This window comes from Ziziphus jujuba, chromosome 8 (genome assembly GCF_031755915.1).
Source record: "Ziziphus jujuba cultivar Dongzao chromosome 8, ASM3175591v1".
NCBI lineage: Eukaryota > Viridiplantae > Streptophyta > Magnoliopsida > Rosales > Rhamnaceae > Ziziphus > Ziziphus jujuba.
The window spans coordinates 10,209,970-10,226,996 of record NC_083386.1 but is presented as its reverse complement, the minus strand read 5'-3'; the positions used below and the strand labels follow the sequence as shown (position 1 = coordinate 10,226,996).

The 17,027-nt window shown below is 37.5% G+C and overlaps 1 protein-coding gene across 1 annotated transcript; it reads right to left on the bottom strand.

Moving 5' to 3' along the window:
• Positions 1-5,120: 5,120 nt before the first annotated feature.
• LOC132805051 (protein RECOGNITION OF PERONOSPORA PARASITICA 7-like) lies at positions 5,121-15,445 on the bottom strand. The gene is made up of 2 exons (XM_060819809.1): positions 15,259-15,445; positions 5,121-7,984 (listed from the first exon to the last, which is right to left on the bottom strand). The coding sequence occupies exons 1-2, from the start codon at positions 15,443-15,445 to the stop codon at positions 5,121-5,123; spliced, it is 3,051 nt and encodes a 1,016-aa protein (XP_060675792.1).
• Between the last annotated feature and the right edge of the window lie 1,582 nt (positions 15,446-17,027).

Genomic DNA, 17,027 nt, shown 5'->3' with positions numbered 1-17,027 from the left:
TTGTTGCAGAAAACTTCAAGCGGGGCGTGTGGGCGCGTGTGACGGTGTCTTTCTCTCCAGCGAACTTGTGTGACGTGTCTGCTGACGTGGCTGCTGACGTGGTCGTCTTCAACCTCCAAACGGCGCGTGCGGCGCGTGAGGCGCGTGACTTGTTGCAGAAAACTTCAAGCGGCGCGTGTGACGGTGTCTTTCTCTCCGGCGAACTTGTGTGTTCTCTTCTCGTCGGGCACTTTCACCTGGTATTGTCAAATTAATTATTTGAGCAACTTTTCGAAACACCAACTTGAAGAACAGTAGCTTTGTTTCTTCAAATTTTGGACCCAAGCTCTCGACCTGGAGCTCTGATACCACTTGTTGTGGTTCTCTGACCACTTTAGAGAAGAAATATGAGAAGAAAAATAAAAGAATTCTATTAATCTCTTAGAAATAGAATACAAAAATAAAAACTTCTCTCATGGAGGATTCTCACGTGGAACCTCTCTCTACACTCTCCAATTCTCTCTGGAATTGCTCACTCTTCTCTCAAGCTCTCTCTGGAACTTAAACACACACTCTCTCGGAGGTTTTCTCTCAATATTCCTCACTTGGGATAATATTGAGCTTGCTCACTTGGCTTGATTTGCATACAACGGGATGGAGCCTATTTATAGGCTTACAACAGCCTCTGCAGAGCCCACAATTGTTGAACAATCCATTTTCGGTGCAGCAATGGCCATTGTCAAAATTGGTGGCTGTGGTTGGTGCGGCTGTGGTTGGTGCTGCTGTGGTTGGTGCGGCTGGACTTCACAGATAAATCATATGGGAACAAGTACCAGTGCCTTGTCTCAGGTTTAACTCTCTGTGTCAGTATATGACGAAATCGCACTTTTCGTTTTTCAATATCTTTTTATTTCTTTATGTTTTATATTCTTTTTGTGTTTGATTGCAGGTGCTGCTCTGTTCGCATTCAAAGTAAATGTTATTCATAGCTATAGGGAGTGCACGGACATAGTAGATGTAGCTAATAGAAAAACTCTTATACATGAAGAAATATGCTTCTGATGGACTGTTGTTTATCTATTAGATGTCTTTGTTTTGAATAGTCCTTTTGGACCAGCTCCTACATATAAAATGGAAGAAACCTTTATGTAACTGCACACACAGTGACATAGTAGGATATTTTTGTAGCATTGGATTAGAAAAGTTCATCCTTAAGCCAACTAGCCAGTTAAATTATCTTAACTAATAGATGACTCAAAAAAACAAAACCAAATAAAGAAAAAAAGGGGGGAAAAAAAAATAGAAAAGCACCCACAAGGTAATAGGAAACTGGCATCCTTGGATGTACATTGCAGAATATCAAATTCTTATTCCATTTAGTATAAATTGGTAATTTTGTGTTCAAAATTATTTGCTTTCCTCTGTTTGAGTAAAATAACTTTTTGAGTCCAGTAACATTCAACTGGTTAGTATTGTTTATAATCGTGTTAAATTAGTATGCTAATTTATAATTCATTTGTCGATTTTTTTATATATGCATGTTTGGTTTTGTTGTGACTGTGCATGAGCGCTTGTCTCTACGTGTATATATAGACCGAGACACAGTGAACCGGTATCTAAATAATTTCTCGCTCCATGGATATAATTTCACTACATGTACACAGACACATAAAGCGTTCTTCACATACACATAGTAACGCGCATTGAAGATGTGCAAAATGTTGTTCTCTTCTTATCAACCACTCATACGGTGTTGCTTTCATCCATTCAATTCCGAATGAGGGTTTCGTTTTTGAGCCCTATATTGAGGGCTAAACTCTGCAACTACGTCCATACAGCTAAATCACATTTTTGTTTTTTCTAAAAAATTTTGCTGATGTAAAATTGTCTGCGTTGGAATTTTTCTTTGGCGATGGAGTAACTTGCAATTTAATTGTATTAATGAACTTTTAGTTTACATAATTCTAGGTTTCAAATCCAGTTAAAACGAAACGATATTCCTAGTGCATCGCATCATATTTCTGTTATGTTGGCTAACTATGGCTTTCTATGATGGATAAAATTTTCTTCAATACAAACTAATAAAAAAATGCATACAAAACAAACTCTAATCCTTGCATTTAAAATTTCCTTTCATACAAAATGTTTAGATTTAAAAGTAGGACTTACTATTTGATTAATGCTCTTTGTGTATGCTTGTTGCAGTGCACTTTTTGTACCTACCACCTTCCTGGAAAAAGCAGATCCACTCTGCATCTCTGAATACTTTTCAGTTCAAAATTTAATATCTATTATTACTGCTACTACTATATACACTCCTAATTTCCTTGAAAATTTCTATGTTTTCATACTAAATAATTTATGTTATCTCACTAAATAGAATATCCGAGCTACCACTGATATTATTCGTCAGTCTTGACATTTTAAACCTGATACTAAGGATGATATAACATTGCAAAAGCATGTGATTGATAAAGCAAAACATTTGCAGGCTAATACGTTCTGCTCATATCAATGAATTCCTGTTTGATGCCGTGAGCCTTGAGGTAAAGATCAATATATTGCATTTATAAGTTTGTCTATATTCTTTTGGTGTTTTGATTCAAGCATTTGTTCTTCCCTTAGCGTTTAAAAACAAAATGTGATTAAGTCTAGCCTTGAATGTACACAAATCTCTTAGAAGATGGAGGTTTGTCTCTTAATCTCGTTGATTTGTAGTGAAAGAATTCTTGTCTTAAGTGCATGATGGGGCAATCTTTGATGAAATATGCTTCTGATGGAAAAAAATGGACTGTTCTTCATCTGTTAGATCTCTGTTTTAAGTAATGCTTTGGTTCTAACCCCTACATGTTAGAAAGAAGAAACCTTTATGTTGTGCACCTAGTGAATTATTTTGCGACATTAGAATAGCAAAAGTACCAAGCGTTACAAATTCATGCTTAGATCAACTAGCCAGTTCAATTGTCCTAGTTAATACAAGACCCAAAAAAGAAAATGATAAATAAAAAAAATAAAAAAAAGGTATTGACCAAATTTGAATTATAGGATGGACACCGCAGAATAGCTTTTGTCATCCTACTCCATATGAGTAAGTATAGTTCAGGTTACTTCAATATATTCCTTTGTCATAGAATGTCAAACTCTTATTCCATGTGATATAAATAAATAGCTTCGTATTTAATAACTAGTATTCGCTTCCCTCTGTCTGAATAATGTAATTTTCTAAGTCCAGTAACACTGAACTTGTAAGTATTATTTGTAATATCTTAAATTAGTACGCAAATAATTCATTTTTTAATATGTTTGTAAATACATTTTTAACGTATATATGCAGACACAGAGAGTTGTACCATTTTTACATTCAGGTGATGAGATGCTATGCTTAAAATCACTTGATCGTGATTCATTCGACTCTATTGGTTCAACAGGTACCCTAAATATTTTTATTTTCGTGTAATGTCATCAATGTCTAAATAAGCTTATTGGAATTCACTTGACTACAAATGGATATTTCAATCCTGTTTTATCTATTTTTCTTCTTTTGAATTCAGGTATTAATACAACCTCCACATAATCCATTTACCTTGAATTTGATGCTATGTCTTAATTTACAGGCTTGATTTTACTTACAATTCTAACAATTGGAGAGTTGGACTTCCTCCAGAAGAATGAGAAGAACTGGCCACTGTAACTACTCTGCTGTTTTAATTCTTATTTTATAGGAAATTTCTTGTCTGATGGTATATTATTTTGATTGGTTATCTTGGTTATTTTCTTTGTCAGAATTCAACCTCGGAAAGTTCACATCCATGCTGCTGTGGAAAATTTATGTTTTAGGTACTCTTCACCTCTTTTTCTCCTGAAGACAGTAAATGCCATCCAGGTGAGAAACATGATTTAGTTCTTAAGATTTCCAATACCCATCAGCAAACTGAGTCCAAGGAAATGGTTTGTCTTCATAAGGAAAAGCTTCGTCCATTCAAGTTGTTTGTTTATAGGTATAATTACAAGCTTGTCTATATTGATTCTGAATGTAGTATACTCACTATCTTCTATAATTTGGACTAGTCAAAGAAGATAACTTAACGCCAGTTGAATTCATAAACAGGGAAAGCTTAGTTTTCAGTTGTCATATTTTTAATTTTGCTGGAGCAGAGTTTTGAGTGCAGCAGTTATGTTCACCTGGTTGACACCTTAACGTGAATTCTATGTTGGGGGAGAAAATAAATCAATTATATTATATTAATAATTTATGCAAAATAAATATATTATAAAATACTCATACACACATGCAGCAGGACCCACACACATAATTAAAACTAACACATAAACACAACTCTTCACATTTACTGACACATGAGAGTTCTCTCTCTTTCTAATAGCCTACTCTAGTCAATTGAGTTGCTCTTTCACTCACACCAACCGAGAGCCTCCCTGGAGCTCACTTGACAAAGTCGGTTGCTTTGGCCTACTCAAAGCTTCTAGACTTCTCCTCTATGCCTTGCTCTCATTCTCAATTTTAGATATTTTTTTCACAAATTCCAATGCTTTACTTGCCAACAAGTATATCAAATATACTAGTTAATTCTAGAACCTTCTAAGTCAATACTGATCCTTCATTCTAAAGCTATAATCAAAATTTTTGTTGGTGCAAATGAGAAATAGTTTCTCATGAATATGACTGCAATATTTGTTGTCCTGATGGAACAAAAAAACACTGTCGACTTTCTACAAATGTATAATTGTTACTTATAACCAATCCAAGAATCTTATCTGCATTATTTTTCTACTGCTGATAAGAAGTAAGAAACAAAAAACGGGGGGAAAAAAGGAAAAAAAGAGGAAGCAGGTTATGGTCCAACCAACAGAGTTGGGTTGGTTGTTCTTTTTTTTTTCGTTTTTGTTTTACCCATTATCTTTCTAACCAACAGTGATTTGTCATCCAAAATATCAAAGAAAAAGGGAAACTTTACAAAATATTCCCTTGAATTTTCGAAATTTAAAACTATTAGTTTCCAAACAAACAAAAAACCAATGAAAACAGCTACCTTGTCCGAACAAACAAGCTGAGGTAGTATTGAAATAAATGAATTTGTACTACATGAAATATTAATCCTCTCCACATTCCAAACCATGAACTATTAATCCTCTCCACCCATTATATCTTTTACAGAGACAGAGGGTATGTGTCGGATTTTGTGGTAATCCTCCCCTTCAATTCCATTTTTCACTTGAAGCTTATCGCAGAATGACTTTCCCATCAATTGAACATTCAATTCTTTGAGGGAAGTCAAAAATTCAATTCCTTCCGGAATCATCTTTAATTTGGGTATATAATAAATGGTTAGTTTCTTGAGACTTGGCATCGCTCCCTTCTCTACTATCCACTTTCTTAAAATCTTTAATTCAGAGAGTTGAAGAGTGTCTAACTTTGGAAATCCATGGGCAGAGCAAACCATTTTAGAACCAGAATAAGCATCATGAGAAAGCAAGAGAAATCTTAAATTTGGTAGCTTCTCCAACTCTGGCATTGAATCCCTCTCCATGTGAGAATTCCATAGGTTCAGTTTGGTAAGGCTAGCTGGAAGATGTATTAATCCTCGTTGTAATATGATCTTCCCACCCAAACCTAATTTAGAGAGGCTAAGACATGAGGAAAGTGATTCCAAACTTGGAAATTCATCTTCTTTCCCGAACATTAACATTTGCAAGGATCTTAGGCGGCCTGATTTAACGATTTGGGACCCCAACACCCTTCTCACTTCATCTTGAACATGATTACCATGAAACTTTATCGATATCTTTCGAAGATTAGTTAATTTGTTTAGTGCATCATATCTAATCAACACAGAACCTGGTATATTCTTTAGAGTCTCAATGTCTTTTAATTTATCTATTCGACAATGATTCTGATTTTTCTTTTGCAAATAATATGGTAGTAACAGATGCCTCAAACGTATTAAGCTTGATATCATGCCTATTGATCCTCTGACACTCTCGGAACTCTTAATATGTAGAGTGTGCAAATTGCGGAGATTACCTATGGAGGATGACAGACTGATGTTTCTATTAATCTTGAGACACAAATATCTCAAGTGAATTAAATTACCCATACCTCCAAGAGCTACAGTTCCATAACCAGCAAGATGAAGTTCCAACACTCTCAACATTCTGAAATTGCTTAATTTTAAAACTGATAAAGGAACAACTCCAACAAAACACAAAAGAGAACGAAGGTTGGGATGTACCTGTTCCACCCAATTAGAAATCGAAGAAGATGGATTATTATTGGAAAGAAGCTTTCTAAAAAAGCTGCTGGATGCCCAGTGTGTACTGCAATCAAGATCAACACCAGAATGGATAACAAGTCTTCGAGAATGACTACTACCAATGGTCTCAAATGAAGTAGCAGAACCATCAATTGACATGTTGCTCTCATCGATAATCTGAGCAAAGTTTTCCTCTCTGGCCTTGGATTTACAGAGGTCTCGCATAAGATCATGCATGCGACATGTTTTGACACCTATTCCCGTATGGTCCCTTTTGTCAACTTGAACCATGCACCTATCAATTAGCTCTTTGAAGAATCCTTCAGCTATCTCTTCAATTAATCTCTGTTCTGTATCTCTTGATCTTGTCGGTGGTGTCGTTGGTATAAAACCTTCTCCAATCCATAGACGGACCAATTTACTTTTGGACATTTCAAAATCCTCTGGGAAGTTGCCCAAATATAGAAAACAGGGCTTCAAGTTGTAAGGCAGTTCATGGTAGCTCAAGGCCAGTATCTCATTGACTCCTTCGTATTCTTGTCGTGATTCTACTTTGTTGAGGTGTGAATTCACATCTCTCAGCACTTTTTTCCATTCATCCAATGAACTTTTCGTACTCAACAAGCCTCCAAGTACAACAACAGCAAGAGGCAGCCCCCCACATTTTTTAACCATCTTCTTTCCTAACTTCTCATACTCTGGTGGATAACAACGGTCACCAACAATATTTCTTGGAAATGCTTTTCGCTGTAGAAGCTCCCAACTCTCTTCCAATGTCAATAAAGGTGGTTCAATTGGGGTGCTCCATGGATCAGCGAATGTTGCTACTTCCTTGTTGCGTGTGGTGAACAGAACCTTGCTCCCATTCTTCCCTTTCGGAAAAGCCCGCTTTAAAAAATTCCAAGCAACAATCGTCCAAATATCATCAAGAACCACAAGAAATCGCTTCTCTTTCAGCTTATCTTTAAGCAAATGAACAAGCTCGTGCTCTTTGAAACTATTCAACATCTCCCTTTCATTTTTCTTTTGTTCTAAAATATCTATTCCAGATTTAGTTGTTTTGAATTTCATGTTTTCATTTGGAGAATGAACTTGGGTGAAGATGTCAATCAAAACATCCTTTGATACATACTGTTGAGAAATAAAAACCCAAGCAGAGCAATCAAACTTTTGTTTAAGACTACTAAATACTTTCTTGGCCAGAGTGGTCTTACCTAAACCGCCCATGCCCACTACAGAGACAATGCAGAGCCGGCCTTCCTTCTTAGTCAACTCTGCAGTTAATGCCTTGGTGCTACTCTCCAAGCTCACAACATCATTATCCCCATCATCATTTGGAGATGATCTCCTCAAATGCCTCTGCAGCTCCACCATGGAACTCGTCCCCTCTCCAACAACAAATTTGAATCCATAAATTTGCATGCTTGTATTAATTATGCTTTGTATTCTAGCCCGAACGGAGTTGATTTGTGGTCGAATTCTTTTAGCATGAAACTTTTTGATGCGCGAGGAGGTAACTTTGAGGATGTAGGTGTCAATAACATCCTCAGCATCAGAAGCTACATCATGGACTTGGTGTACCAACTCTCGGAGACGTTGGTCATGTTCTTGCTTGGAGTCTGCATCTTTTAAGAAGCCCTGAAGGGATCTCAATTCACTTTGCAAGAGGATCACATCCTCTTTCACACTTTTCAACGAAGCGGCTTCGTGGATGAGAAGTTCAGTGATTCTTTGGACTGTTTGGGTATACAGCCGACATTGCCAATTTGGATAAGAAAAGTTCTGCCATCTTCTTCTTCTTCGTCTTCTTTTTCTTCTTCTTCTTCTTTTTCTTCTTCTTGCAGCAGGTAGATGACAAGTACACTTGGGTTTCAATCAATAACGACGATTTTATTGGAAGAAGTGCGGTTTCTGGTCGTTTATCTCTACTTTTTAGTCATCATCTTCAACTTCTCTGTGATCAAACATCCTAATTTTAATCAAAAATCTATTTTTGGGTCTGTGTAATATACAGAATACAGAAACATGTAAAGCTGTCCATACGAATGTAAATATATATATATATATATATATATATAATCTATGAAACAGATATAGAAGGGGAGGAGTAAAGTGTGAAGAAATAAACTCACCCAATAAAAATAATAATAATACTCCAGGAATTTCAGTTATTGATTTGCTTATAATTTACTTGAGATGATATTGCTGGACTGCATGGAGGATTTGGTTTTGCAAGAAGCTAAAGAGGAGGCCTTCTGAAACTTGTTGAAGATTTGGTTAAGAAGCTAAGAAGCTAAGATGAACCGGGTTGTCCGTTGACTTCGGTGGGTGAGAATTTTATAGTTGTTGCTTTTCTTGACCGTTGATCTGACCAACTTGTCACTCTGTGATCAAACACGCTTTTAATAAAAAATAAAAAATAAAAAATAATATTAATCGGATGCGGGAGTGGGTACATAAATATTATTAATCAGATGTTGATAACGAGTAAAGGAATTAATAAACTCACCCATATTCCTTCCAGCAATTTCAGTAGTTGATTTGCCCCTGTAACCAAGAAGCTAAAGAGGAAGACGGAGTGATATGTGTCGGGTCTAATGGTCGTCGTCGGACTTTCGTTGCAAGTGCCACGTGAGACGCGGTGGGTAGAAATTCTTTTTGACCGTTGATTTTTACCTGACCCATTAAATTACACAAATTTTCTTTTTTCTTCTTTAGATTCTTCCCTTCACACAGTTCATAATATGAGTTTCAGAGTTTGGTCGTGGACAAGAAATTTAAAAAAAAGAATAAAGAAAAAATCAATATGGATATGGAAGTTCATTGAAGCATGGTAGTGATTGGGTGCCAAGTGTCACGTCCCGTGCAAAAGGAGTAAAACCCTTGAGGTTTAACTGGAAGACTCCACACTCTCCATGAAGGATCAAGAGAAGCCCGGAATATTCTAGAAGATTCAAGAGAAACCTAGACTAATGTAGATTGGAATCTCTCTAGAATACTCCATGTAAATATCTTGTACATAACCCTAGAATAATCTAGAACCATAACTAGATAGGTGACATGTGTACATATCTAGAACTTTCCTACATGCCAAGCCCTCTATATAAAGGGGTTGGTCTCTCATTTGTAACATATCCAAGCATATCGAAGCATATCCAAGAATCAAGCATTCTAGCAATACAAGTATTCTCCACATTCTCTCAAACTCTCCTACTTCCTACTCTCTTACTCTTAGCTTCCGCATTTTCATAGCTTGTGAGCAAGGCTTACTTAGCAAGGGAGGTGCTAAGTGCCGCACGGGAGTGTTGGAAAAGCTAGGCCCGTGACAGTTGGTATCAGAGCCAATTGCTGCTCAAGCATATCGTTGGAGTAACGTGGAAGTAGGCAAGATGGCTAGCTCGGATGTTACCATCAATGTGGAGGGAGCTACCGAGGTGCGAGATCGTGAAGTGCAACGCAACCCCAATGCGGGGAAGCAGAGGCATAAGTCCAAGTCCAAGGATGTGATGACGGGCGTAGAGTTACGCTTGGAGGAGCATGCATCCCGAGTACAAGAACGGTTTGAGGCCCTGGAGAGTCGCCTAGATGGGTTAGAGTCGGAGGACATTGCCATCAATCAAGCCGTGAGGGGGTTACTTAATGGGCTAGACGATGCCTTAAGGAGGGAGCTCCGCGCGACACGCGACCAATGCATGGGGGAGGTAGCAGACCTTCGCGGCATGTTGGAGAGAGAATTGGATGCCATCCGCACCCAAATGGAGGATATGCGGGGTGATTGGGCTCTTTGCAAGAGGGCGGTGGCGTCGGGGACGACCACCATACGCGAGGGGCCACGTATCGATGTGCCAAAGCCCAAGTCCTACTCCGGGGCAAGGAATGCGAGGGAGTTCGAGAATTTCCTTTGGGGCTTGGAGCAATACTTTGAAGCAATGGGCATTGCGGACGATGCTTCAAAGATAAGGACTGCCACTCTCTACCTTAGCGACACGGCAATGTTATGGTGGAGAAGGAGGCATAGCGACATTGAGCGAGGTACGTGCACTTTCCATACTTTTGATGACTTTAAAAAGGATATCAAAAGGCAATTCTATCCGGAGAATGCCGAAGATGAGGCAAAGAGTCGCCTTCGACGACTCAAGCAAGTAGGCCATATCCGGGAATACATCAAGGAGTTCACCAACTTGGTGTTGGAGATCCCGGACCTATCGGATAAAGACTCCCTTTTCTACTTCATGGATGGACTCCAACCTTGGGCCAAGACGGAGTTGAAGAGGTGTGGAGTACTAGATTTGGCTAGTGCCATTGCATATGCCGAAGGCTTCATCGACTACTCCAACCAAAGAGACTCTCCAAAGCCAAAGGAATGGAAAGACAACCATGGAAAAGGTGGGGGAGAACCTAGTAGGTCCAAAGAGGATGAAAGGGAAGAAAGTGCACATAAGCCAAAAAGCTCAAGGTGGAAGCCGCCTAGAGAAGGTAAGGATGCTTCCAAACCTAAAAACTCTTGTTTCTTATGTGATGGACCGCATTGGGTTAGGGATTGTCCAAAGAGGAAGGCTTTGAATGCCATGACTACCCAATACGAGGAGAAGCAAGAGGAAGGAGCTCATATAGGTTCCTTACAATTGTTGAATGCTATCAAGGCTGCTCCTAAGGAGACCAAGAAGAGTGGCCTAATGCTCGTGGAGGCAAAACTCAATGGAGTGCCCACCAAGGCGTTGGTGGACACGGGTGCCTCACATAACTTCCTATCGGTGGAGGAGGCACAAAGGCTTGGGATCGAGGCAACCAAAGAAAGGGGCTCCATAAAGGCGGTGAATTCCGATGCGAAGCCACTCCAAGGAGTTGCTCGGGGTGTAAAAACCACCATTGGCGATTGGGAGGGCCAATTGAATCTAACGGTTGTGTCCATGGATGACTACAAGGTTGTCCTTGGTATGGACTTCTTCAACCAAGTAAAGGCTTTCCCACTCCCATTTGCTAACAAGTTATGCATCATGGATGGGGGAACGACGTGCATGGTGCCTACGGAACAAGCTAGCAAGCGGGAGGCCAAGGTTTTGTCGGCACTGCAAGTTGAGAGGGAGGAGCAAATCAACTTGGTTGCTGCCCAAAAGCCTAGTGAGGATGCCCCAAGCCATATCAAAACACCTCCTAAGGTACAAGATGTGCCAAAGGAGTTGCACCAAGGGAGCTTGCGTGCATTGGCTTCAAGTCGTGGAGACGACAAGAGAAAGCACGTAGAGGCTAAGGAAGGGAACTTAGCCGAACCATCACCTCAAAAAAACGAGGTGCATGACGGGAAGGCACGACCCTATGAGAGGTCACTTCCAATTGTAGGGAAAGGGGGCAAGGGAGCCCCAAGGAAAGGGAAGCCAAGAAGGGCACCCTTGGCGATAGCGACTTCACCCGACAAGAATGTGGACGCCACACCTGCAGATCGAGTCGTTCAACGTAAAAGCGTGCCTAACTTGGTGGAGGAGAAGGACTTGCTGAATGGTGGATTAAGTGGGGAGCATGAAGATACACAACGGCAACTCAACGATCACATTCAGCGGGCAAGGAAGAAGGCGCGACGAGGGCGTCGCGAGTTTAGGTGGGGGAGAGTGTCACGTCCCGTGCAAAAGGAGTAAAACCCTTGAGGTTTAACTGGAAGACTCCACACTCTCCATGAAGGATCAAGAGAAGCCCGGAATATTCTAGAAGATTCAAGAGAAACCTAGACTAATGTAGATTGGAATCTCTCTAGAATACTCCATGTAAATATCTTGTACATAACCCTAGAATAATCTAGAACCATAACTAGATAGGTGACATGTGTACATATCTAGAACTTTCCTACATGCCAAGCCCTCTATATAAAGGGGTTGGTCTCTCATTTGTAACATATCCAAGCATATCGAAGCATATCCAAGAATCAAGCATTCTAGCAATACAAGTATTCTCCACATTCTCTCAAACTCTCCTACTTCCTACTCTCTTACTCTTAGCTTCCGCATTTTCATAGCTTGTGAGCAAGGCTTACTTAGCAAGGGAGGTGCTAAGTGCCGCACGGGAGTGTTGGAAAAGCTAGGCCCGTGACACAAGGCTGTCTATTTGGAATTGCTATGAAAGGGTATTATTGGTATTGAGTCAGTGCCCAGAGGTCTAGCCCAATGTATCCACTCATCTAATTATGTTTGTGGTTTTTGTTGTAAGATATATCTTCCTTCCCTTTCCTGCTCTTTGATCGGTTGCTAATATTTTCTTTCATATAAACTAATAAAGGAAGAAAAAAAGAAAAAGAAAAAAATGCAATATAGACCAGGTTTGTTCCTTTCATATAAAATTTTCACTTTCTTTATCCTCGTCAAGTGAGCTATCACTGTTTATATGCTTTTATTGCTTGCACTTTTTGTACCTTAGCTAGCTACTACATTCCTGAAAAAACAGAGGTGCCTTGCATTTCTCTCTGACAAGTTGTCAATTAGAAATTTAACATTGCTACTACTACCGCTATAAATAATCCTAGTTTCCTTGGATTATTTACTATGTTTCGTTACTAATTTCTGTCATCTCTCTACGTAGATTATCAAAACCATTTGTATTACTTGTCAGTCTTGATAATTTTAAACCCAACTCTAATGATATGATATAACACGTAAAACCATGCGATTGATAAAGTTCAAACTTTTTCTGCTCATGACACTGGAACCCTGTTTGACTTGGTGAGCCTGAAGGCATATGTAAGTTTAACATTGTTAATCTCATCTTATTTCCAACTTGTTGTCTAGCTCAGTCCTCTACTTGTAGACTACAATTGGAATTTATTTGGATGAACTATGCAGTGTAAATAGTTTGGCAACAATTATAATAGCATTGTCACGGGGTTAGTTACTTCACCGTCTGTATATGATAAAACAGTTCTCTTTTTTGTATTTTCTCTCTTTCTTTCTCTTTCTTTATGTTTTATATTCTCTTGGTGGTTGATTAAAGCAATGGCTGTTTTGTTAGCATTTGAGCATGATTGGGCCATCTTTGATGGAAATATGCTTCTGATAACCTGATGCACACTATGGACTGTTGTTCATCTATTAGAATACTAGCTTCTACATGTAAAAAAGAAGAAACCTTTATGCAATTGTGATACCTGTAGTGAAGTAAGGTACATAACAACTTCATCCCCTTAACCAACTAGCTAGGCAGTTCAATTATCTTAGCTTAGTTTATTTATAATTATCACAAGTTTGTACGCTAATAATTCGTTTTTTGATGTCTATATACGCATGGTTAGGTGTGTATGCATGAGTGTTTTGTCAGACATACAGAGTCAACCAGCATGTAAATAATTTCTGGCTGCAGGGAAAGTCCGGTGATGAGTGCATAGATTATTTTTATTTGCATTCTTCTTTCTTCTGTCTTAAATGTTTAAATAAGCTTATTGGTTTTCACTTTTGACTACAAATGGATCTTCCAATCCTATTTTATGTATTTTCTTTTTTTCTTTTCTGATTGAGGAATCAATACAACCTGAAATATAATCCATCTACCTCAATTTCCCAGCTTGATTGCTTGAATATTGTCTGAATTTGCCCGCTTGATTTTTTACTTGCAATTTTAACAATTGGGGAGTTGGACTTCCTCCAAAAGAGAAGAATGAGAAGAACTATTTTCATAGTCATTATATGAAACTGTCTCTGAGCAAGATCATGTTGGAATCTTCGGAACTTTTGTTTTAATTCAACCTGGATTGGCTGATCCATTATTCAATCCTCAGAAGAATCACATCCTTGGCTGTGGAAAATTTCTCAAATTTGTTACATAGGTACTCTCTGCCTCTTTAAGGCCTGAAAACAACAAATGCCATCCAGGTGAAAGGTAATTGAGAAATCATTTAAAAGAATAGAAGGCCACCCTCAGAAGGCATGAAGATGGTATATCTTTTGTTGTTAGGAACTGGTACATTTTCACAATGCTGGTTTTCCATAGTAATGTGAGTAAAAGTAAATTCTAGGCTTTTGTTTGATGCCAAATGCAGTACAAATAGTAGAATTGTTAACCTTGTGCTTCACAGCCACCCACACGTATGTTGATGATATTGTCAATTCCTGTCCAATTTAGGTATCAATTTGGAGTCCTGCATGAGGGCAAGAACTCTGCAACTACATCTTATAGAGGTAAATCACTTCCTTTTTTCTTTTTTCTTTTTTTTCCTCCTCTTTAGATAATTTTTGCTGAAGTAAAAGTGTCTGTGTTTGGAGTTTGCTTTGGGGATGGGGAGTAAGTGACTTGCAATTCAATTGTAGTGTGAACTTTAAGTTTACATAATTGTAGTTTTCAAATCTAGTTGTCAAAATGTATACTGAGTACTATAACATATTACACGTTCTAAAATGCATACAACGAGATATTTATATATGTAGTTACAGGTGTTTATAGTCTTCCTAAAAGATTATATTCCTAGTCCATTTTATTATATAAATCTAAAGCATAAAGAAAAGCATCACACATTAATAATCTATAATGTCATTATGAAATCGATATGAACATGATATTTTTATAAGTAAAAGTAAAAGCATTATATTGTTATGGGACCAAAAAAGAGGAAGACAAGTTATGGTCCGATTTTAACAGAGTGGTTGGTTACATATCCTTACATATAGCAACTCCCTCTGTAGCAAAATCGAAAAAATAAAATTAAAAGAAGCTTAAGAAACTGGTGACCTTCTCAAAACAAGCCAGCAAGTCCTATTCAAATAAATGAATGAGTTTTACACATTAGATAAATAAAACTCAATTTCAAAGAACCATGAACTACTAATCCTGTCCATCAATTACATGTGTTATAGAGATAGAGGGTATGTGTTGCACTTTGTGGTAATCCTCCCCTTCAACTCCATTTTTGATTTGAAGCTTCTCACCAAATGAATTGCCCATATGGACAATCTTCAATTCTTTAAAGTGACAAATTGTAACCCTTCTGGAATTAATTCTAGATTGGACATTTCATAAATTGTTAATATCTTGAGACTTGGCATTGCATCTTTCTCTACCATCCAGGCTTTTAAAAACTTTAACTCATAGAGTTGAAGAGTCTCTGGCTTTGAAAATCCATTGGCAGAGAAAACCATTGTAGAACCACCATACACATTGTAACCAAGCTTGAGAAACCTTAAATTTGGTGGCTTCTCCAAAACTGGCATTGGGTCCTGCTTCATGTGAGAGTTCCATAAAATCAATTTGGAAGATTGATTCCTGAAAAAGCAAAGGCATCCTGCTTCTCTGGATACTTGTCTATTAAAAATTTAAAATTCTACATCAAACATTAGCACCATATACTCTTTTCCTTGAAAGTTTCTATGTTTTGATGCTAACTTCTGTTATTTCTCTAAATAGATTATCAGAACTAATGATATTATTGTCAGCCTTGACATTTTAAACCAACTCTAATGATGATATAAAATTGCAATACCATAGGATCGATAAAGTAAAAACTTTTCAGGTTAATCACATTTCTGCCCAACCCTGTGGGACATTGTGAGCCTGAAGGTAAGATCAATATATTGTATATGTAAGTTTAACATTTTTTCATATCATTTCAAACTTCTTATCTTACTTACTCCATTACCTGTAGACTCCAATTAAAATTTCTGTGGATGAAAGATGCAGGATAAATCATTTGGCAACAAGTATAATAGCATTATCACAGGTTTAACTACTTCTGTATTAGTATATGATGAAATCAGACTTTTCTTTTTCTTTTTCTTTGTCACCTTATCTTTCTTTATGTTTTATATTCTTTTGGTATTCAATTAAAGCAATTGCTGTTCCATTAGCATTTAAAGTGAATGTAATTCATAGCTATAGTGAGTGTAATTACATAGCAGAGGGGTTTGTCTTTTAATCTCATTGATTAGCAATAAGAGAGTTCTTATCTCAAGTGCATGATTGGGCAAGAATTCTTATCTCAAGTGCATGATTGGGCAATCTTTTATGAAATATGCTTCTGATAGACAATGTGGACTGCTCTTCATCTATTAGATCTCTATTTTTAGCAGTGCTTTGATACTATACCCTACATGTAAAGAAGAAGACACCTTTAAGCAATTATGCATACAGTGAAGTATTTTGCAGCATTGAAGTAGGATAAGTACCTTGCATTACAAGTTCATCCTTGAACCAACTAGCCAGTTCAATTATCTTAGTTAATATAAGACCATAAAAAATAGGTATTAACTACGGCTATTGGATGGACGCTGCAGTATAGTTTGTGTTGTCCAACACCATACTACTATGTATGGGGCAGGTTACTTAATTATGCATCCATTGTGACTATAGAATGTAAAACTCTTATTCCATGTAGTATAATTAGTAGTTATGTATTCAATATTATTTGCTTACCTCTGTCTGAATAATGTAATTATTTGAGTCCATTAACAATCAACTTGTTAGCATTATTTATAATTATCATAAATTAGTATGGAAATAATTCATTTTTGATATGTGTGTATGCATGTTTGGGTTTGTGTGTCTGTGTATGTATCTTATTTTCTATACTCATGGTTCTTTCAATTTGTCCATTCTTGCTTATATTTTCTTCCTATTTTGTTTCTTAACATTTTTTTTTCCCTATCTCTTCTTCCATAAAGCTTTATTAGACAACTCTGCCATTTCTGTTTTGTTCTTATTCTGTTATTGTTTTTATTATTGTTTTATTGCCCTCATTGCAAAATCCATCATATTCATCCAAAAGGCAAAAGGAGAAATAAAACAAAGAAAATTAGAGAATCAAAGAATTTA

Bases quoted from the DNA above. Each gene is read 5' to 3' on its own strand.
- LOC132805051 (XM_060819809.1), bottom strand. From the start codon at position 15,445: ATGAAGCAGGACCCAATGCCAGTTTTGGAGAAGCCACCAAATTTAAGG. The intron at 7,985-15,258 runs GTCTCAAGATAT...ATACCCAAACAG, and splicing joins AGAGAAAGATGCAATGCCAA to TCCAAAGAATCACTGAACTT.